Source organism: Furipterus horrens, unplaced genomic scaffold (assembly GCF_987537825.1).
Source record: "Furipterus horrens unplaced genomic scaffold, mFurHor1.1.pri manual_scaffold_2, whole genome shotgun sequence".
In the NCBI taxonomy this organism is placed as follows: Eukaryota; Metazoa; Chordata; class Mammalia; order Chiroptera; family Furipteridae; genus Furipterus; species Furipterus horrens.
The window spans coordinates 3,405,883-3,427,642 of NW_028327172.1; the positions used below are offsets into that span (position 1 = coordinate 3,405,883).

General features: G+C 53.5%; 1 protein-coding gene across 1 annotated transcript in view; it reads right to left on the minus strand.

The window, feature by feature from the left end:
- Positions 1 to 21,760, minus strand: part of PPP6R3 (protein phosphatase 6 regulatory subunit 3) — a 64,077-nt gene that overhangs the window by 13,527 nt on the left and 28,790 nt on the right. Inside the window, exons 8-18 of the mRNA XM_090257435.1 lie at positions 21,010 to 21,139; positions 19,786 to 19,938; positions 17,841 to 17,990; positions 17,305 to 17,369; positions 16,104 to 16,219; positions 14,321 to 14,406; positions 9,318 to 9,404; positions 5,287 to 5,384; positions 3,804 to 3,858; positions 2,948 to 3,078; positions 897 to 1,012 (exon numbers count right to left, since the gene is read on the minus strand). Of these exons, the coding sequence (XP_090113561.1) occupies positions 897 to 1,012; positions 2,948 to 3,078; positions 3,804 to 3,858; positions 5,287 to 5,384; positions 9,318 to 9,404; positions 14,321 to 14,406; positions 16,104 to 16,219; positions 17,305 to 17,369; positions 17,841 to 17,990; positions 19,786 to 19,938; positions 21,010 to 21,139 (1,187 nt within the window). The remainder of the gene's footprint in view (positions 1 to 896; positions 1,013 to 2,947; positions 3,079 to 3,803; positions 3,859 to 5,286; positions 5,385 to 9,317; positions 9,405 to 14,320; positions 14,407 to 16,103; positions 16,220 to 17,304; positions 17,370 to 17,840; positions 17,991 to 19,785; positions 19,939 to 21,009; positions 21,140 to 21,760) is intronic.

Below are 21,760 nucleotides of genomic sequence, written 5' to 3' on the forward strand. Positions count from 1 at the left end.
CAAGGCCTTTCCTTCCGGGTGCCGGTTCCCTGGGCTGGGTGCGGAGGCCGCTGCCCTCGGCAGGGCCGTTTGCTGTCAGGAAGCCCAGCCTAGAGACCAAGGCCTGCGGAGGACCCGCGTACAAGCACGCCCGGTGCCAGAGGGAGGCCGAACTGCGGCTGGTACTGTGGCTGCGGGCGAGCTGCCTAACCCCCTGGCCTGGGTGGCCCAGCTGTGCCATTCGGATCGGGACTGCGCCCTTCCTGGGGTTCTGCTGAGGGCTCCTGGGGGCCTGCGCGGCGCAGGGCCTGAGTCGGGGCCTGTCCCCAACCCTCTGCCCTGCGGCCTGCGGGAGTGCGGCAGGACGGGTGGCCCTCGACGACCTCACCTGACACTCGGGAGTCAGCAGTTCTCTCATTATCCTCATGCGAGGATCTATCTGCATTGGTTTCAGAGCGAGAGGGCAGGGGAGAGTGGGTGCGGGACACAGCAGCGCGCAGGGCGTAAGCCCCCGGCCAGACGAGTCCCAGCGTTCCAGGGCTCACGGCCCCTGAAACCCCCGGGAGCTGCTTAAGCTTTCAGGCGGCCCCTCGGGCTTGGCGCGCCCAGGACCCTACCCAGGACCCTACCGTTCGCGGCACCGCCCCCACCTCCGCCTGAGGTCGCTCCGTCCCGCCCCAGCACTCGGGGCTGCCGTCTGCGGGGCCCCCCGGCCAGACGCACCCAGGGGTGTCCCCACCCGGAGGCGGTGCCAGCACCCCAGGTGTGGCCCGCTCCTTCCCTCAGGCCCGGTCAGAGGGCACGTCTTTCAGCGATTCCTTCGGAAGTCCCCTCGACTGTGGCGCAGCCGCCTCTTTTGAAACCCGCCGCCGACCCCGAGCAAGGGACACGGAGCTCGCGAGCTCACCCACGCTCACCGAGGTCCACCTCCATCCTGTCCTCCGTGCCGGCGCCGCTGGAGTCAAACAGGTCTTGTTTGGCACCATCTTCTTCCTCCGAGTCCGTGCTCTCCTCGCTGTCGGTGCTCCCCGAGCTAAGGGGGGGGACCCAAGAGCGAGTGCCGCGTTACCAGCTGCCCGCGGAGCTCAGGGCCCTCCGGTCCTCCCACGACCGACAGGCCGCCCTGCGCCGTCCCTGGTGTCCTTCGCGCTCTGCGCTTCGAGGGCTGCCTGATGCTTTGCTGAAAGGTGCGGACCGCGGCTGAGCCACCTTCCCACGGGGGGGCAGGGGTGCCTCGTGGGGGTGCTGCCCTGCGTTTTCCTGAGGGCCCCGGAGGTGTGGCTCCTCCTCTCGTGACCCCGCGCCTACACACCTGCTTTCCTGAAGGGTTTCCTCATGCTCGGCGCCTTTAAAGACTGGGTTACTGTCCCTCTCCTGACAGCCCTGACAGCCCTTTACAGCCTCTCCTACCAGACCTTTAATCAGATATGACCTACATGTCTTCCCGCGTGCACGCTTTGCTCTTCCGTTCTCGTAACGGCGCCCTTCTAGAAGTGCTTAATTTTGATAAACTTAAACTCACTGAAGTTTTTCTTTCATGTGTAGTGTTTCTGGTGTTATATTTTAGAAGCCTGTGCCTAACCCAAGGTCACAGGGGTTTTCTAGTGCCAGTTTTAGTTTCACGTTTAGGTCTATGGCCCGCTTTGAGGTCACGTGTCCGTGTGGCAGGAGGCTGGGACTGAGCTGGTGTCCGCACACCGATGCCCCGCCGCTCCAGCACGCCGTTTGTTCCAACGTCTATATACGCCCTCCGCCGACTGGCCTGAGCACCGCCACCAAAACCAGTTGTCTATACGCCTATTTACTTAAGGTAAAAGCTGAGGTCCTTGATTTGAGATGCTTCTTCTTTGTAAAAATAATCTGTTAAGGCTAAAATTGATTCTTTAAAGTACTATTTAGTCACATCCTCCAAATTCTGATATGCTGTGTTTTTATTTTCTATCATTTCAAAATACTGTGTAATTTTCCCTTTGATTTCTTCTTTAACTCACATGTTCGTTTTCACACTTTCAGAGGTTTTCTAGAGATCTCTCTGGTATTTATTAATATTTCCAATTTATTTCCACTGGGGTCAGAGAACATACTCTGTATGACTGGAAACAACCTTGAAATTTATTGAGACTTGCTTTGTGGTCCAAAGACAGTCTCTCTGAATAAATATCTCAAGTGCACTTGAAAAGCATGTGTATTCTGTGCTGGTGGGCGCAGAGCTTCACGACGTCCAGCAGGTCAGGGTGGCCGGCACTACGTGCTGTTTAAGTGTTCTGTATCTTCTCTGATTTCTGCCTATGGCTTTATGAATTACTGAGACAGGAGTGTTGAAATGTCTGGTTGTAACTGTGTATCTGTCAGCTTCTCCTGGCAGGTTGATCAGTTTTTCCTCCACGTATTCTGAAGCTGTTAGTAGGTATACAGACATTCAGCTGTTGTTCTCGTAACTAGGCAGACTCGGATAAGGAACACTCAGGTAACAAGAACCCCTATGCACAGAGGCAAACCTATTTAGGTTCTTGTGATACAGTGACTTAGAAAAATGAGGGGAAAGAAAGAGACTAAACTGATTCTGATGGGCATCAACTGACATGAGAGTCTCTAAGTTTGATCGACTTTTAGAAACAACTCCTCTCTCCCTGGGCAACGCTCTGTCCTGCATGAGCAACAGCACACAGCTTGGCTGCTGCCGCCATCACTGCCACCCCCGTGACCACATCCCCGGGCATCGCTCCCACTCGGAAGAGGCTGCGTCACGGTGTCTCAGGACCTGCACAGATGCGCCCCAGCATCCTCCTGTCCCACTGCAGACAGGAGTGCGCTACCAGCTCACAGCAGTCAGCCAGGGCGTTTCTGATCGTGACAACAGCTTTGGTCTGCAGTCAGACTCACAGGTTTGGAGAGGCCACAGGGATCTCTCCTAACGGCCTCTGCTCTATGCACCGGGGCACCCCTCGTGGGCCAGGCTCCCCGTTACCTGGACCGCCGCTGGGACTCCGGGGTGAAGGCGACGTGCTTCTCCTCCCAGATGTCCTCCTCGTCGGAGCCGCCGTCGTCGAACTGCTGGATCCTCTCCTTACAACAGGCTTCGAACAGGGCGATGTTTCCCTAAACAAAAACGAGGGGTGGAATTTAAGACTCAGATTTTCTTCAGAAGTTAACAATGTGAACTACATTCATTTCTTTTAAAAAACAGTGCCGACCACATACACCAAAATAAAACGCGGACATCTAACGTCAACTTCTGTGTAAACAACAATGCAGAGCTCGCTGCCGGGACTGGACTGGAAGCCGGTGCCCAGGAGCCCGAGTCTGCCCCCGGGAAGCCCTCTCATCTGGTCGAAGCGCCCGCCCACCGAGATGCAGCCTCAGACCCGCCTGGGCAGGAAAGCGGCCTGCGTCTCCCCCGCCTTCCCAGCCCAGATGCGCAGTGACGGGCGCGGGCCGGAGCCAGCACCTCCTACCTGACCCCCCCAGCCAACAACCCAGGGTCTCTCAGATGAAGCAGCATAAAAACCAAGACGGGCCCACTCAAGCCTCACCAACACCCCACGTCAGTGGCCGCTGACTTGCTGTTTCAGAGCCGCCCTGACCCCGCCCACGTCGCTGTCCTGCTGACACAGAGCGCGGCACTCACGGGGACCCACGTCTATGCCGCAGCCACGAGTAACCCTGGTTTTACTCGCCCCGTCACATGGGAAGCCACAGGGGCCAGGCAGGCCGTGGAGCGGGGGAGGAGGCATGAGCCTAGAGGCCACGGCGCACACAGCCCCCACACGCCGCCCGACAGACCCCTTCTCACGCGCCCCGTGGCAGGAACCCTTCATACTTACGCTTTCATTTGTATTGAGGGTAAAGTTGATGTCTGATACCCGATCAAAAGAAACGCTGTAGACAAGACATAAGTGTATAATTATCTAGATTCACAAAAACAGCACTTACGAAATTTTTCAAATTTAAAATATTTGTTATTAAAATCTAAATTAAAGAAACAACCCTGATTGCATTCAATGATACCCCTCCTTTCATATTATGAAAGTCCTACAGAACAGGGAGGCTAACCAGGAGCCACTGAGAAATAATAACCCAGCTCTCAACCCCACCCCATGGCAGATCACTGACGACCAGGAGCCCCCAGAACTCCACTGCCCGGAAAGCGCTGACTGCAAAGCAGAGACCGGTCAGAACACGAGAGAGCACACGGAAGCTGTCAGACACGGAGCTGCCTCCAAGTACAGCCAAGTCCAAGCCCAAATACACAGACCTCCCTGAAACCTTGTGCTCTACTGCGACAGCACTGGGAAGAAATTAGGAGTAAAAAATCCACAGCGACCACAATTGTGGAGCAGGTGGGGCTATCTCATATCCTTAAAATTAAAAGATCTGCTCCAATCAACCATTATTCCAAGTGCCCAATACAAATTGCAGGGACTGTGGACTCCTGGCAGCAGCGTCTACCGAGGGCGCAGACGGGCGCATGCCGAGATGCCAGGTGGGGAGCCTGCAGCGCGTGTGCCCGCCCACACAGCAGCACGCGGCACTTCTGTACCCCGGGCCCCGCCGGCTTCTCCCACACCGGGACTGCAGCTGGTGACGGACAACCGCCCCACAAACCAGCGACAGATCTGGGGGTTCATGAGTGTCGTCAGGGGTCCCCTGGGAGAGCAGCCACGCACGTGCACAACTACGTCCCCAGGGAGCCGCCCCACCCTCTCCTAAACACTCATCTCCCAAGGGCCAGCGCGAGCCCGTGGGTCTTCGTTTCTGCGGGTCACCCACACGTCTTCTGGCCACCGGCTTTCTACAGCACCCCCACTTCTGTGCCCCTCGTGCCCTGTCTGCCTGGATCTCGCAAAGCCTCCATGCTGCCTGCAGCGAGTCACCTGGAGAAGAGGGCACGGCCGGGGGAGCGGCCCCCACCCTAATACAAGGCCTGGGTGCGCTGCGCACCAGGGGCCTGCGCGAGGGCTCCGAGAAGGGAACCGCCACAGGGACTGACTGGGCCTGGGAGAACCACCTAACCCCAGTGACTGACAGAGAAGAAGAATGACTCGAGTTTCTAAATCTAGTAAAAATAAGCCTCTGTGGAAGAGGTCAGGCCCAGAGGCAGCCCCGTCAGTGGGGGACACGTGAACCCCGCCCCCCGTGCTTTGGGTGCTGCAGGGCCGGGCACGCCGCAGCTAAAGGAACGCCCGGGAGGGCAGGTTCCGCCCAACTTGTGGGTGCGGAAGAGCTCCAAGCATCCGGGAAACCACAAGCATCTCACAAAGAGCAGGGGAGTACGAGACAGTTACGAAAGCAAGAAGATGCACTTACTTGCCGATGTCATCTTGGTCTGCAAACTTCTCATCGTTGAAGCCGAACTGGTCAATAAAATTGGACGTCATTTGTTGCATCTGATAATCAGAAAAGGCCTGGCAACCCCAGGACCAGTGACAGTGATATAATGATTCTAATGACATTCTACAGACTATCTGCCCATTTGTGTTCCAGAAGCCACCTTATTTACTCAGCCATAGGGCTTTAAAAGTTGGTGTGTTTTCTAAGAAAAGAAATCAAATAATTTCAGACATAATTTACCCCAAAGAGGAAACGTTTGGGATTTGGTCCCCAGTCATTCTAATGCACATGCCATTGGGATAAACGTTAAGTGACCGCTCTGTCCTCTATTGCAAATTATCTGTAGAGAGAGGACGGGGTTGTCTAGTTCAAAGAGGTGATCAAGTGACATGCGACAGTCTGAAATTATAAGGTGTATTAGTTACCTCTGGACACAACCAACCTTCTTCTCATTAAGATCCAACAAGGGGTGACCGCCCGCCCCCCAATTTGCCCCCCGCCCCCCACTTCAGCACCAGAGCACGAGAGAGCCGTAACTGCTCATCACAACCACAACCCTAGAAACACGACGCTCAGGGATGCTTCCTTTTTTTTAAGAAAGTTTACGTCTCAGCGGTTTGGAAAAGTATAAAAGTAACTTCTATCCTACCTACCGAGAGAGGACCGGTAATTTTAAAACTGATCTGAAACCACTCTGGAAAGTCTACAATACTGTTTCCTACACCGTTTCTAGAGACCACCAGCTTGCCTGGGTTCCGTAGGTGAGGAATGGGGGGATGTTAAAACGGGCTCCACAAAAACGTTGATACTCTAATTTAAAAGAACAAGCAGGCCCAGGGGGACAGGTGAAATCAGGGACTGCGTTCGATGCTACCAATCAGCAGTAAATAATTTATGAAGATAAGGCACTACCACTCCTCCCTCCGCCCAGGAATAAACATGGAGACAAATAACAGTACGTGTGCGCTGCCCGGGGCACAGCTGTGGACAGAGGAGACCACTCTTTCGTGCAGGCGAGTCCCATGCGAGGGACGTGAGCAGAGGCTGGTGGCTGAACTAAAGGCGTCCCTCCGAGGCCCCGTGCTGGGAGGGAGGGCGGAAGGGGCAGCCGAGTTAAGCCGGCCTCGCCTAGACTCTCCGCGGGAACAGGGCCTGGGGGGTCCGCCCTGCAGACACCCCTCTGCCCTTCCTCCTGATCATCCTCCTGGGGGCAGGGAGTTATGGCATGGATAATCCCAGCTGTGGGTAATTAAATAAACCACCTTATATTTGGCTTTGGAAGGCATCTTTCCTCGGGTCTGAACAAAGCTGCCTGGAACCTAAACCCTCACCTTTCTCGAACTCAAGATACCCGCACCGCCTCTGCTCGCTCTCACACCTGCCTGCTGCCTCCCGCTCGCCCAGAGACGAGGCCGCAGGCGTGCCCGGGGCCCGGGGCCGCCACACGGGCATGTGGTCAGTGAGGCACAGCAAGGTGAGCCGTGGGCATGGGGCTGAAGACCAGAGGGGGAGGCGCAAGTGCCGGGAGGCCGGGCTGAGTCCTGGACATATTCCTGGGAGACGTGGCATGCAGCTTTCACATGCATTACGTCAAGAAGCGAGAAACCGGCCGTCTCCTGCGAGGTAACAGGCACCTGGGACCTGCGCGGACGTGGTAAGGACGGGCCGTCCTTCCGAGCCACCAGGCAGCGCGGGCCAGGCTCCGAGCCCATTGGCCATTTGGTCACTCAGGGAAAAGGCCCCTCCCAACTACTCTGTCTGATTTGTTTCCCCTCAAATTTTTTGTACTTCTAAATATCTTATTGTAAATGTTTTGGGTGTAAAAGGCACGTTACCAAAAATGTTCCTTTAAATGCTTCATGATACTTTAACCGCTTCATCAGAAGAATGCAAACACTAAATGTATTACAAATGTGTATGTGAATCCATCCATCTCTACACACAGTTGTCCCTTGGCACCCACGGGAGATGGGTCCCAGGACCCCTTTGATACCGAAATCTGAGGGTGTTCAAGTGCCTTCTGTAATAGCGTAGAGAGTATTTGCGTATAAAATACGCACATCACCCTGTATACTTTAAATAATCTCTAGGTCACTTATAACACCCAACACAATGTGAATGCTACATAAATAGCTGTTAACCTATATTCTTTAGGGAATAATGACGAGAAAACAAAGTCTGTCCATGTTCCATACAGACCCACTGTAAGCCTAGGTATGTGGTGTATGTCAGCAATGACATAACATTTCCCCCCGAATATTTTCCATTAGTGGTTGACTGACTCCACAGATGGGGAACCGTGAAACAGAGGACTGACTGTATAGACAGACAACACACATACACATGTACACACATCTGCGGCTGTATCCATCCGCCCATCCATCCTCCATTCATCCATCCACCCATTCACCCATCCATCCATCCACCCATGGGCAGGCAGAGCAACTGACAGACACAGGTAACCTCTGCGCCACAAGAACGAAGAGAACAAGCCTAGCCCTCATTAATGCCAAGTCTATTAGAGCTTCTAGGAAGATACAAACTAGCAAAGAACCTCGGGTCTCAAACCTGATCTGTACTGACAGTTACTGAGGCTCCCCAAACCTACACATGTGGAGATGTTCCTGTACCCTATTTAAAGCTACATGAAAAGTGCTTTGCACTCTGAGAAATTCGAATCTGGAAGACACCATATGGCTGTGTAACTATTAAATCGTTCAGCTATTAAAAAACAAAAACAAAACCACCACTTCCCAGAGCTGTCATGCTGGTCAAAGCCAGGCGATGGAACAAGTCACTGGGGAGCACGCCCGCCGCTTCATGAAGCAGGTCTCCCTGGCTGAGCCACCCGGCCACTTCCGCAGCCCTAGCGGCCGCCCACGACAGGCCCATCCGGACTGAGGGCAGGAGGAGGCTAGAGGGAGACCTCGCCCTCCACACCTGTCAGGCAGAATGCTGGGAGCCGTGAGGGGCTGCTCAGCAGCGCCCGTCCAGGGCGGCTGCCCCTGCCCCAGACCCCGGGCGGCTGGCTTCAGATTCAACCGCAGCAGGGTCGAGAGTCGGAAGAGAAGCCAGTCAGGTGCGGAAACACTACTTCAGACCTGCCTGGCAACTGTGAGTGTTAAACTGCCTTATTATCAAAACCAAGCGATCGCTCAGCTCAGCCCACACTGGGGTGCGGGTGGAGGAGAAAGGGTGGCACGTGACCGTGACCGGACGCGCCCACCTGGCCCTGGCAAAAGCTGAGGCTTAAAGGTGGAGCAAAACCAAGCCACCCACCCTCAGTGAGGGGAGGAAGGGGACCACATTAACTCTGTTGTCATGCCCAAGGGACTGACACCGAAGAGCTGGTCCCAAGGACAACTGCTTCATATGGAGCACTGATTCCGTTTAAACAGGGTTTCTGTTTTTAGCTCCCTGACTTGATAGTCGAGAGAGTGAAATCATTGGTCCCCTTTCTAAGAACCACTGATGGATGATAAATCAGTACATTTATTTTTATATGCTGTTTCCGCCCCCACAAAGACTACAAGCAGCTCATAAGTGGAGATACATCTGGGAGCAGGAGGGCAGGGTGGTAGCGAACTGCTTCAACTGGAGCTGAGTTCAGAAGTCAGAACGGTGGACACTGAAGACATTAGAAATATGTAAGCCGCTGGTTTTGGGGAGCCTGTGGCCCTGTTCCTGCCCCCCCACCCCCCAGCTCTGCACTGCAGGAGCCTGCCCCTTAAGGGTCTGAGACCTGCGGAGCTCCTTGGTGCCTTCCCATCTCCTGGAAACTTACCCGAGGTGTCACTGTTATCAGGCAGGAATCACTTCCTGAAATACAACCAACACAAGCCTTCCTCTCAAGTGCCCGACACTTTCCATCTAAATGTCCTCGCTAACTAGTCAGCGCCCCAAATCACATCCTAACACATGACCTGTCTCTGAAACTGGTACATAAATGGCAACTGGACTAAGCATTTCAAATAAAAACAAAAAGCAAAGCTTTAGGCATGACTCACTTGCTGCAAAGAAGAATCCTGTGAGAAACCCGTTTCTTTAAAGTCAATTTCATCATCACTGGATGAATGAATATGGCAGGTTGTAACCTATATGCATAAAAATGTAAAAGACTATTTAACAGAGAAAAATTGTGGACATTTGCATCATCATTTTCACGGAAAAATCACAACAGCAAGAACAAAACTAAGTAACAGTTAAGCCATAAACCCCCCCACCCCCCGATCTTTAAGGGCGCCCTTCATTCAAGCGTCTGCTGTGGCTCCCTGCCCTCTGCTGCCCACCTGCGGAGACTCACTCCCTGCTAGCAGCACCAGGGCACACTCCCTTCAAGCGGTTTTGGTAATTCTCTCTTATAAAGTGTTCACGGAGGGAAGGCAGAAGGCTCAGATGAATATAAAGCTAATTTATGTGTACCAAGCCCAAAAGCTAGAACTGCAGTTCTTAGGGATTCCTGACGAGGCGCTGAAAGGTCAGGTTTAAATACAACCATTTCACTTTAAGTCCTTGCTTGCATCTCCTGCCCACTCTCAAGAAAAGCATCGCCCATAAGAACTAAACATGACTTGAGTCAACAGTCCCCTGCTCATAAAAAGACCTAAAATCTCTGCCCCGTAAAATGCAACCCCCTGCCCTTAGAACTTACAACCAATTCATCAGTTAAGCAAAAACACACACATGAACTGCTCACCAATTCACGGTGATTTTTATTACATCACAAATGTCACAATATTAGGGGAAATGCACCAACAATCAGAAAGGAAGGTATATAAATGACTAGCTACAGCAACATAGCAGTAATTGCTATATGTTAATAACAAGTAATTACACGGATAGTCTGTACATCCTAGAAACCAGCACAAACTTCCGAGGGTTACTCACGCAGTCTCTCCTGAGTCATTCTTCCTGTACTTTCTGTACAAGAGTTTCAGGCAGAGGCCACGGTCATCAGGGAAGGACACAAGCAGCCATCCCCTGCCAACCCTTGAGGCTGTGCCGAACAGTGTGGAGGCGCAGAAGCTGGCCCATCTGCTCTGCGAGGTTTCAACACGGGCTCATACCCCAGGTAGACCCCACAGAGGTCTGTGTGTGGTACGGCTTGTGAACTTCTGAGAAAACCACAGCCTGAGCAAAATCAAACTTCCTCTGTGTCTGACCATATCTGGTAAGGATACTGAGCCCAAGTGAACAGCCCAGAGCTTCCAGTTCATTCTCTCTCCACCCTGCTAAGGTCCAGAGAACACACTCACACCCTAACTGTCAATCTGGTCCATGAAGTCAGAGGCAGAATTGAGATCAGGGAAGGAAACCCCCTTATGTCAACTGTAGCTGCAGAGAGTCAGTGGGCAAAGATGCAAGAGGATGGGAGGTGCCAGGAACGTGCGGCCGGAGTGCAGGAGGGAGGTGGCAGAATACTGCTTGGTCACAGCAGCTGGCACCTTACGGGGCCACTGCGCTCAAGGACGGGTCAGGTGGTTCTGCTGCAGCGGACTCGGAGGAGCTCTGGGCGACGGGCCTGGCAGGCCAGAGCCAGAGGCACACTGAGCCGGCGTGTGTGTCAGGGTGCAACCCCACGGCAGGCACAGAATTAAAGAGAATACAAAGAGCAAGCGAGGGGAGCGCACCAGGAGAGGGCAGCAGGAAGGGCTGGCTACTGTAAGCAAGACACCATGCGTCCTTATCCGGACCTTTAGTTTGCTACAAAATCAAGGTTTTAGCTCAGTAATTAAACATGAGAAAGAAACTAGCTTTTTCTGAGCAACTACTATGTGCCAGAACATCATTACCCCTTCACATTCTCCTTAACTTGTATCCTCAAAGCAACTCTGGGAGAGATCTAAAATAATTTTTTTCCTCAAAAAAACTAAAACAAAAAAACCCGTTTTAGAAAGTTGTTATTAATAACAACAAAATGCACCTACACCTTTGCAATTATGTCAGTGAAAGGTGTGGGGATTCTGATGTAACACTTTGAGCTGCAAGGACAATTTAAGCCCCCCCGCCCCCCCGGAGGGAAGCCCGCTCCCGGCCCCCCAGCTCCCGGTGCAGCCGCACCGTCCCTGAGCCCCGCACTGAAGCGCCAGACGCGCCCTCCTCCCGAGGCAGCCCCAGGAATGCCGCCTTCGTTCTGCTCCCTCAGCTCAAGTCTCAGCCATCTTGCTTTTCTCGGTCCCACGCACATCAATGCTGCCACAGTAGAGCCTAGGACCCTGCCTGGCCAGTGTGGCTCAGCTGCTTGAAGCACCGTCCTGGAAACTAAATGGTCCCCGGTGAGGGCACATGCCCGGGTTGCACGTTCGGTCCCCAGTTGGGGTGTGTACGACAGGCAACCCATCGGTGTTTCCCTCTCTCCCGCTTCCTCTCTCTCAATCAATAAACACATCCTCAGATGAGGATAAAAAAAGCAGCCACCAAGTTTCATTGATGATAATCTCCCAAAAGAACAGCACGGCGACGTGCGTCTGCTGTGCGTGCACCTGGGCGCGATGGGCTGGCGCACCCCCGTGTCCGGAGCCTGTAGGGGGGCACTGCCACTGCTGCCCAGAAGGGCCAGGAGCTCGGGGCTGGCGCGGCCTCTCCCCCCAGCCCGCCCAGTCCTCAGGCCCACGGCCAGCAGGGCCCAGGCAGGGTTTGCTGGGCAAATGAACGGGCCTTGCTGGGCCTGGAGAAACAAGAATGGGCCGGGGCAACACAGAAACGCGCTGGCGCAAGCCCCGGGTGCGTAAGGCGCAGGCTGGCTCAGACCTGCCAATGGGACTGTTCCCAGGGGAATGCCTGGGCCACCCTAAAACAACTAGATCCAGGCAGTGCGATTAACCTGGTGGACGGGCTTGGCTGGGGACTGCACCCGAGACAGTGAGGGGCAGCGCTTTCCCCTGGGCCGGGCACGGCAGCCCCGTGCGCACACGCCTGGTGTGGGGTCCTTGCGAGGGCAAGACCCGCCGCGTGACCAAGTCGCGTCTGTGATAATATTCACCACAGCCTATGTCCCCTTGAACGCAGCACCCAGGTCCACTGGAATGCAGCCTGAAACATTCCGGGCAGGGAAATGAAGAGCTGGCAGGCTGCAATCAGTCTCCCTGGTGGCCGAGGATTAAGGTATGAGCATCTTTTAAAATCTGGAACACCTGCACCCTCCAAAACCCTACCAGAAAGTCTTCAGTCTACATGGGTATGGTGTTTCCGTACCGGGTACTCAGGACCAAGACACTGCAGAGGTCCTGAGAGAGCAGCCTGAAGGTCTCACAGAAAACAGAAGGACAGAGTGGGGCTAACGCAGGCCGACGTGAGTGACACGCCAGAGCCTGCAATCTTACCACGCCTGCCATGTAAGCCCACGGCCCTGCGTTTCACTTTACTGCAGAAGACGGGTGGAGTCCAAGTGCAGTGGCAAACAGTGCCCCGGGCAGAAGAGACCGGAGTTTCAATTAGAGCAGAGCCCACAGGAAGTTCTCCTTTAACACAGGTGTCCGGATGTCTGACCCCAAAAGGCTGCACACACTAGTTTGCATGGCACACGTGGGGACATGCATAACACCATTTACAATCACGCACCAGACAGCTGATAGCATCACGCGAAGGAGCTGAGTGTCATCTGAACTGTAATGAAGTTCCTCTTTACACAGAACTGCTCACAAGAGAAATCTGCCTGGATCAGCAAAGATAAATAAGTTTTTAAAAAATTCCTTACACCAAGTTTAACTAGACCTTCTTTACTTCCATCTATGGAATCAATCAAGGGATAACTTTAAAAGAAGTCTCCCAAACAAAATGAGACTCAATATTCCTAAATATTCCTCTATAAATAGAAATAAGACAAAAATCTCCCTAAAGGAGACTACTTCGCCTGCAAGGAGTCAACACGGGCCTCTAAAATTAAATGGTTCCATTTAGCAGTAGGAGAGACAATTGCACCCTACAACAACACCCCGATTATCCAGATGCTTAGCCAGTTTCACGGAGCGGGCAGACAGTGGGCACTGCACTCATCGCAGACGACTGCCCTCCGTGGTGACTCCGGGCTGGCGTGCTTCCCTGCAGGGCTGCAATCCGCTCGGACACTCAGGGCCGTCAGGTCCACTTTAATTAAACAGCCCCCCATAGCTCCCTTTTCAGAGATATCTCTTAACCTCCTAACTCCTCCAGCTCTAATGCCGACTAAGTCTATCATACTTTCACCACCACAAGACACGACTCTGACAGAGCCGGGAAAAAGATAACTGCAGTTGGTGGACAGTCTGCATGGGAGAGGCCACGGGCCCTAGGGGTGGGACTCAGGCGACCAGAACAGATAAGGCTGACAGACGAGAGTGTCTGGCCATCCCTGCTGCCGCTCACCGGGAGGGCAGGGCCACCCCCCAGTCACCGGCTGCCGTGAGCTTATGAAAGGCACTGCTTTCCCACAGCTTCAAAAGCAAAGGCAAGACTCACCTTAAAGCTAAATGTGTTAAAAAAAGGAATGCATTCCAAAGTCCAATATAATTTAAAAAATCATTATCAATGCCATTATTCCCTGGCTAAAAGTACCAATCTGTTAAGGCTTTAAAGTTGGGTTTCAAAGGCATCTACAAAATTCCCACCACTGGAAATGATGTAAAACAAGGATCAACTCGACTCGGGAACACCAGAAAATCTGCAAAGGAGTATTTCGGTTCTCTGACCACCCAGGCTTATGAGAAGCAGGAGGCCACAAACCGGACGCAGGCCCTGGCAGACTAGAGGCGTAGGGAGCGGAGCACTAAGGGAAGCAGAAACCAAAGAAGGTGTGAAGGAGGCATCAGTGGCTGCTTTGTGCCCTTGCACCGCCCCGGGCAGGAATTAGGAGCTGACCAGGCAAATGAGCAAAAACACTGTGAACACTAACCTGTCTTCTTGCTAAAGAAACATCACCTTATCCTTGACCCACTCTCACCAGGACAAATGGAGGGTCTTTCATGTCGTTCTGAATGAATGGGCAAAGGCTGAGCACCCCGAAACCACAGAAACGTAACCTTGTAAAACCTACTAGATCCACCGTGTTCCTCTTGTTCGTTTCTCCTAAGGAGCTTGTGCAGAAGGTCTCCCATCGCTCCCTGACGTCGTCTGGAAGATCTTGGGAGGGAAAGGAGGAGAAAGCATCATCACCACAGGGACCCGTGCGACAAACAGAACCAGCAGCCGACACAGGAGGGCCCCCCCTGCGCAGCAAACAGCTGCGAGCTCCAGGGACCTGAAGCCACCCCCACACCCTGCCCTCCAGTTACACTCGACGCGAGGAGCCCTTAGCAGCTTTGACTGTAGCAAGTTTTTAAAAACCTTCTGGCTAAAAACTTAAACTGGAGAATACGTTTCCAATAAACTCGTCTGAGAAAGGCAACAGGTCTTCAGGGTGGCTGTCTTGTCCCAGCCCCGTGCAAGTTCAGGAAACGCTGCGCATGTCGGCTCCTGCCCCCCCCCCCTTCCTTGAGATACTCAAGGCCAAAGAATAATCAATCCGTGGAACCCAGTTTGGTTTTAAAACTGCTCGAGACGAACGCTTCCCAAACGTGTGTGTCACCGGCCCCCATGGACACAGCCACAACAGCGAGACTCTGCGTTCTAGGGCATCTTTCAAGGAAAGGCGACGCGAACGCTCTCCTGAGAGAATGAAGCCGCAGCTGGAATCCTGGAGGCCTCGCCAGGCTGAGGCCGTCACCTGACCATTCTGGTGTAAATGCTCCCCTGGCCTGCACCCTCACCCCCGGGCGGCTGGCAACTGCCGCAGAACTAAGACTGATCGAAACAGCGATCGCACACGTGGCCCTTCTCCTCGCTAAGAACATAAGCTGGACTGATGATCTGGCTTACAGGCGGGCAGGCCCCGATTTTCCCGTCACTGGGCAACAACGGTGCTTTGAATGGACGGACACTCGATAGGTCACAGCCTCTTGAACATTCTTAAAAGATGGAACAGGTTTTCATCAAGGTGACTCTGGAAGAACCCTGTACTGCAAAGGTCAAGATTTTCCACACTCAGCCCTGGCTGGTCTGGCTCTGTGGACTGAAAGGCCGTGGGTTCAATTTCCTGGTCAGGGCACGTGCCTGGGTTGTGGGGCCTGTGAGAAGCAGCTGATCTGTTTCTCTCCCTCTCTCTCTCCTTTCCTTCCCCAACCAACCAACCAATCAATCAATCAATCAAATCTTAAAAAAAAAAAAAGGTTGTTCACATTCAGAGAGAGCCTCAGGCCCGGGGGTTCTGTTGGTACGCACAGCTGCCTCGTTTTTAGAGGCACAGACCTTCGGCCTGCGTGCTGGTGCAGAAGGCATCCACACGCGTTCTTCCATGCAGCCCTGGCCTGATTACACGTCAGTGCTCGTGCAGACAGGACCCTCTGGGGACCAGGCGCCCTCGCTGGAGTGACAGACACACGAAGAAGCGCTGAGAGGTGCTTTCATCGCCCGGTTAGAGGAACCGACCCCCAGGCCCCAGAGGGCCCTCAGGGGCACAAAGGGGCAGCGTGACCCCAGCTCGGGCGGCCCCGGGCCAGCCTGCGCACATGCCGAGCTCAGGGGCAGCGCCCGAGCAGGAAGACGGGTAACTCCGTACGCGCAGGTCGGCCAGCCCGCTGCGCCTCCTAGGATGGCTGCAGAAGTGAGAGCCGCGAAGAAGTACACTGCTCGGGAGTGTCAAGAACCTCACTCAAACCTTCACGCAAGTATTAAGGACACGCCACGGAGCGCAGTTAAACACGACACGAGCGTCTCCGCCTTGTCCTTCGGTCATTCTCTGACCGCGCAGAAGATGTACGGAGACCCCGGGAGCCACGCACCTTTGATGAGCTGCTGGACGAGCGCGCTGCTGGGACCCTTCTCGGCGCTGTGCACGATGCAGTTGGCTATCCTCGTCAGGTGTCCCATGTAGCCGTGCCGCCTGCCGCCCTCGGCCCTGACGGGACAGAGAAACACTCAGGTCCCCGGCAGGACGGCGGGGCGGCTGCTGGCGAGCTGCGGTGCGCTTCGGCAGGCGCTCTGAGGCCCGGGCACTGAGGGCGAGGGCGGACGAAGAAGCAGGGTCTACTCCAAGACTAAACTGTAACCGCACTCAGTGCGCAAGGTTGATTCAAATACACCACCAACCAACCATTAATCCTCAATAACTTATTCTCTTTAAAGAACAACAGAAGCCAGACATTCACTGACGCCCAATGTCTCTGGGACGTCCCTTTTTATCTTTTTGTGAAGCTGTTTTTCAGACTTTAAACAGACTGTAGGGAACTGAGGTAAGAACTCTGCTGGCTCATTTTTCTGTAGGACATCAAATTTCAATCATACCAATCAATTAACAGGGATAAGCAACTACCAGTGGCACTTCTCAGGTTAAAGTGCTGGCTGATTTGAGGACGTGGACAGGAGAGGCAGTCCACTTGTGTCCGGCCCACAGGCCATTTGGAACACGGGCAATGACCCCTGGTCCCTTTCCCCAGTTAGGGTCTAACCTTCCCAGCTTCATCCACCTCTCCATTTAGACAGACGCCCGTTACAGGTAACGCCACTAGGAAAAAATGAGTCTGTTTAACAGTTCCTTACATGGGTCAACTAATACTTCAAGCAATCCTGCCACGCAGCTAACGGAAGTGACCCTTCTGTGCGAGGAGGACACGGGTAGCAGGACCGCGTGCTGGGTTACCCACCAGTGGGGGGATGGGCTCTGGAACTCTTCGTTTTACTCCACATCATCCTCAGAAAACAGCCACCCATGAAAGACCCGGGGGTTTCAAAGGCAGCACAGAGGTGGGGAGTATTCCCAACCCCTGGACTCCCCTCAAGAAGTAGAAAGACAGGTGGGTCAAAAGATAACCGATTAGGAAAATACCCATTAGAACGAAATAACCAGGCGCTGCGCAAGCAGCATTTAGAGCGATAAGGGGCACTCCCATGTGATTGCTTTCACCGCGCTCTATCCAGGGCAAGCAGGATGTTTTTGTTAAACAAAAAAACCAAACAATTCCTATCAGAGAACAATTTACTTACTGTTTCTTCTCGTTCATTTCCCAGGCATCAAGTATTCGTTCTATTAACTGACATTTTTGAAAAAGCTGAATAAAAAGGAATATTCCAGTTAACACTTATGTAAATGTCAAACTGTCAACACTGTGAAGCGGGCGGGAACTGATTAAACAGCACAGGGGTATACAGACAGCCCAGCAAGCCGAGCAGAGCGGCACGGTGACACGTCTCCCCAAGGCTCCCGGAGCAGGACGGGGATCCAGGACGGGCCCCACGCCTCCAGCGCACGTCTGCTGGGAACCAGCATTTCAGGAATTGCTACCCAATCGCCGCTGACCAAAAGCAAGGCCAGGTTTTATTAGCCACGGAAACTGGGCCCAGAAATACAAAGCCTGACCAAAACTAAAGTGGAACACAGAAAACTCTGCTGGCCAAACTGAACTCAGAATTCACAGCAACACCTCCTCTTTGTAAATGTGAGCAATTTCAACTCATTTCACATGTAAGTGGCCAACCGCTGTGACAAGGAGCGGCAGAGGAGGGACGTCAAGTATGCTTACGTGCTTCAGCAACAAGCTGTCACCAGTGGGGTCGTGCTCCGAGGTCGTGCCGTTTTCTGTGCCCTCGAAGGGGCTCGCGAGGATCAGTGCGATGCAGATTTCCACTTGTGTGTGTAAGAAGTTATTCCACGTGTATCTGAAGAACATGTCCTACAAAAGGGAAAAACAATGCTTTCTTTTATTCAGTTACCTCAATGTTTAAGCCACTACTTTAAATCATTTACCAAACAGTGATTTAATTAAGTGAAAATGATTAGTTTCAACAGAACTAAGTAAAAGGAACATAAGTGTTTTTAAACGTTAGAATTGCCACTTCATAGACCAAATAACAGAATCACTTTCATGAAATCTAGTAGACACCAACAATAAACAGATGAAGAAAAGGTAATACTAAGTTTCTCAAAGAGAAAGGGACTAATACTTTTATGTTTTCAAAGCAACTAATACCAAATTCAGAAAATAACCATCAAAGAAACTTAGGAGAACTCCATACTGTTCCAACAAATAACTGCGTCGGGCGGTGTGCAGGGCCCGGTGCAGGTGCAGCACGAAGACACGGGGACACACCCCCCGCGAGGTGCTCACACCTGCACACAGAATAGCCACCTGGGCACCCAAAACCCAGAGCTGCCGGCGAGCGGAGCAAAACAAGTCTTCCAGATTACCTGAAAACGTACCATCTCTAAATGCACAGAACACACAAAGCATGTATTTAGGATACTGAGTCCGGTTAGCTGGTCTCAAATGAAAAAGTAATGACTAATGATCTATTTGAGCTCCATCAAATCCGTCATCACTCCAAATGAGCCACAAAGCTTAACGCCACTAGCGAGACTAACGTACTCACTGGTGAGACTAAAGACCGGGGCCGACGACCCTGGGGGCCTGAGACAGGAGTAGAGGGGCACAGTCCTGAGTTCCACACACCAGTCACAGGGGACAGCAGGAAGCGTGACCCCCGGAGGGCAACAACTGCGCTGCTGAAGAAATCAGATCCTGTCACGTGTCATCTTTCTCCCAAACGTTCCTGCTCCCACGCCTTACACCAATGTCCTTTAACCCAGAGCTGAAATTAACCAGGTGTCTCAGTGACGCTAGAAGCACAATGTTATGGTTGAAAAGTATGTATGGGTTTGAAATTGGATGTGAATTTGAATCCTGGCTCCACCATGTATGGCCGTGGAGTGTATCCCTTTCCTCGGTGCGACCTAAACACCAGACTCTCTCTCACAGGGCGTTATGCTTGGGATCACACGAGATGTGTAAAAGGTATCCATTTCCAGTGCCCTTGCAGGGAGGCAACGCCCAGACCCCCCAGTGACCCCCCAAACAGACAGCGGGAGGCTGCGGGGCAGGACAGAGTGAGCAGGCGAGGCACTGGAGCCGGGCCCATGGGCTCGCAGCACAAACCCCAAAACTGGGCAGGAGTTCAGGGGTCCGCCAAGCCCAGATCCTTCCTGGGCTCTCTCCTTGTCCCTTGCACTGACAAGCAGACTACCAGCTGTTTCTAGGGAGAATCTGGACTCCAGTCAGAGCGCAGTTGTCCCGGCCCCGCCACGTGGCTGTGTCTCAGGGAGAGAGGAGGACGCCTGCCCCCCTGTGCTAACCACGCGGAGCACACCGGGCGGCCCGCTGCGGTCACTCACTGCCAAGACCATCGCCTGCGGAGGGCGACCGGACTCACGCTAGCATCTGCGCCAGACCAAGCTAGAGAGAAGAGTCTATGTCTTAGCCGCCTCTGTGACTCTCTAGTCCAGTGTGCATTACAGACAGAAGGATAAACAACCCCTGAAAGGTAATACAGTCAAAACCATACACTAGACCGTTTACACGCGGACCAAGGAAAGTCCCCGACACACCCTGCCCATCTGCGCGGTCGGACCTGGGGTTATAGAGCCATAAAGGGTCAGGGGCAGATGGAAACACCTTTCCAGGGAAGGCTTACCAGTATGACCCCAATGCTGTTCAGCTCCATAAGGTCCCCATTAATACTGCTGGTATTTGTTTGAAGCAGGCTGGATATCAACCGAATCACATTCAGCCGGGTGTTCCCAACCGGGGGGTCCAGCACTCCCCACGTCGTCTTCATCACACTTTTCTGAGAAAGAAAAAGCTGATTAGGAAGCGTCCCTGTGCAGTCCCCTTAGCTCAACCAAAAGAAGGGAGCAGGGTACACACGAGATGTAACACCAGGAAAACCAACCCTGCAGCACAATGTGGCCTGGCTTCTCTGTCTGAAGGGAAGCTGGGATCCTCAAGATAGAACAAACGTCCGAGAGTGGAAATAGCCACGTCCCTGCCAGGACTAGGGTTCTGCAGGGAACGGAGCAGCCCTTGCTCCAACACCCTGACCTGCCGCAGGGGGTGAGCAGAAGGCCCAGGACCCCGCAGAGGAGCGCAGCGCTGCAAAGGCGGCCGGCAGCTCAGCACAGCCACAGGGGCTCTAGGACACGGTCCTCAGTCCCCGCCAACCTATGGTAAAAACCGCAGCCTGGAAACAAGCCCAACCTGAAACCTGCTCTTGTCCAGAAAAGGGAGTTTCTAACTACGGGAATCACATGGGACAGACACAGCCTTTCCGGATTCCACTGCGGGAAAGGCAGCAGCGCCCCTCCTCGGCGGCCCCGTCCTGGCGGCACCCTGACCCCGCCCGCCGGCTCTCCAGGGGCTGCTCCACTCACGCACCATAGCTCCACGTACCTGACATTTAAAAAGCTTCTCGATCTACCCACACCCCCCACCAGGCAGTAAAGCCAGGCACAAAGCGACCACACGCCCTCTGCAAACGAGACACCGCCATCCTGTGCGCCGGCACTCACAGGAAGCCTAGCGTGGCACTGCCAGGCTAGGGAAGAGGAGCGTTTATCTTACGAGCATGCAGGTAGCCAGGGTTTACAGCCAGAACAAAAGCTGCGTTTCCCAAGCAGGAAAAAACCTGTTCAATATTAATTACACATTAGCCATTGATTCAGACACAACACTCAGATGCAAGCCGATCAGAAATGAGCTCAGAGGCAATGAAAACAACTGGCAGTGTCCCCTGTCCCCTGTGGCCCGCTCTGTGCACTCCAGGCCCAGCCAGCCCCACGGCTCACAGGTGCACACACTCTCTAGCAGCCGCTTACACAGACTGCTGAGCGGGCGGTCCTGCCTGAGACGGCGGCCCTACCTTGGGTGGCTCAAGCAGGAGTTCGTGAAAAGACCCCAGTCTTCCTCGGATGGCTTCTAGAACACTCTTGTTGACCGAACAAGTTGAATGGCTCATGCCTGGTGGGCAGATCTCTATGTGGCCTTCAAATCTTGAAATAAAGCAAGTTAATCATACTTATTACAATTTTAGAATATAGAACAGTGCTCCATTTCAGTATGTAAAGACATACACAAAAGCTGCATAATGATATGATGACTGTTATCAACACTGCCGAAAGCATGTGGAATAAAAATTCAATAGGGACCAGCCAGCGTGACCTGAAATCCAAAGACGTGGACCATCTCCCTCCTTGGTCCTGTGATACTCTAGCAGTTCTCCAACCAGAAAATCTGACAAGCAGGAGCTCTGACCCCCGCAGTGCAGGGCCACCACACTGCCTGCCACGCAGGACACTAACAACAGGCCTGCACTTGCTCCAGTTCTTCCTGGGTTGTCAACGGTGTTTCCTACTGAAAAGGCTTAAATGGCTCTTCTCCCTGAAGCTCAACCTACGCTCAGTGCCACCCACTCCTACAGGCGCTACGGGGGGAACGAGTGTGAGCACATGGGCGCAGGAGCCCTCAAAGTGGCGGCAGGGCAGAGTCCAAGAGGAGGGAGGGCATTACCATTAGGAAGGAGGGGCCGGACAATGCAGGGGTGCCGTCCGCGACAGAAGACACACCTGGAAGCGCTGTGCCAACTGCACACCAGTGCGGACCAGCAGCTCGTG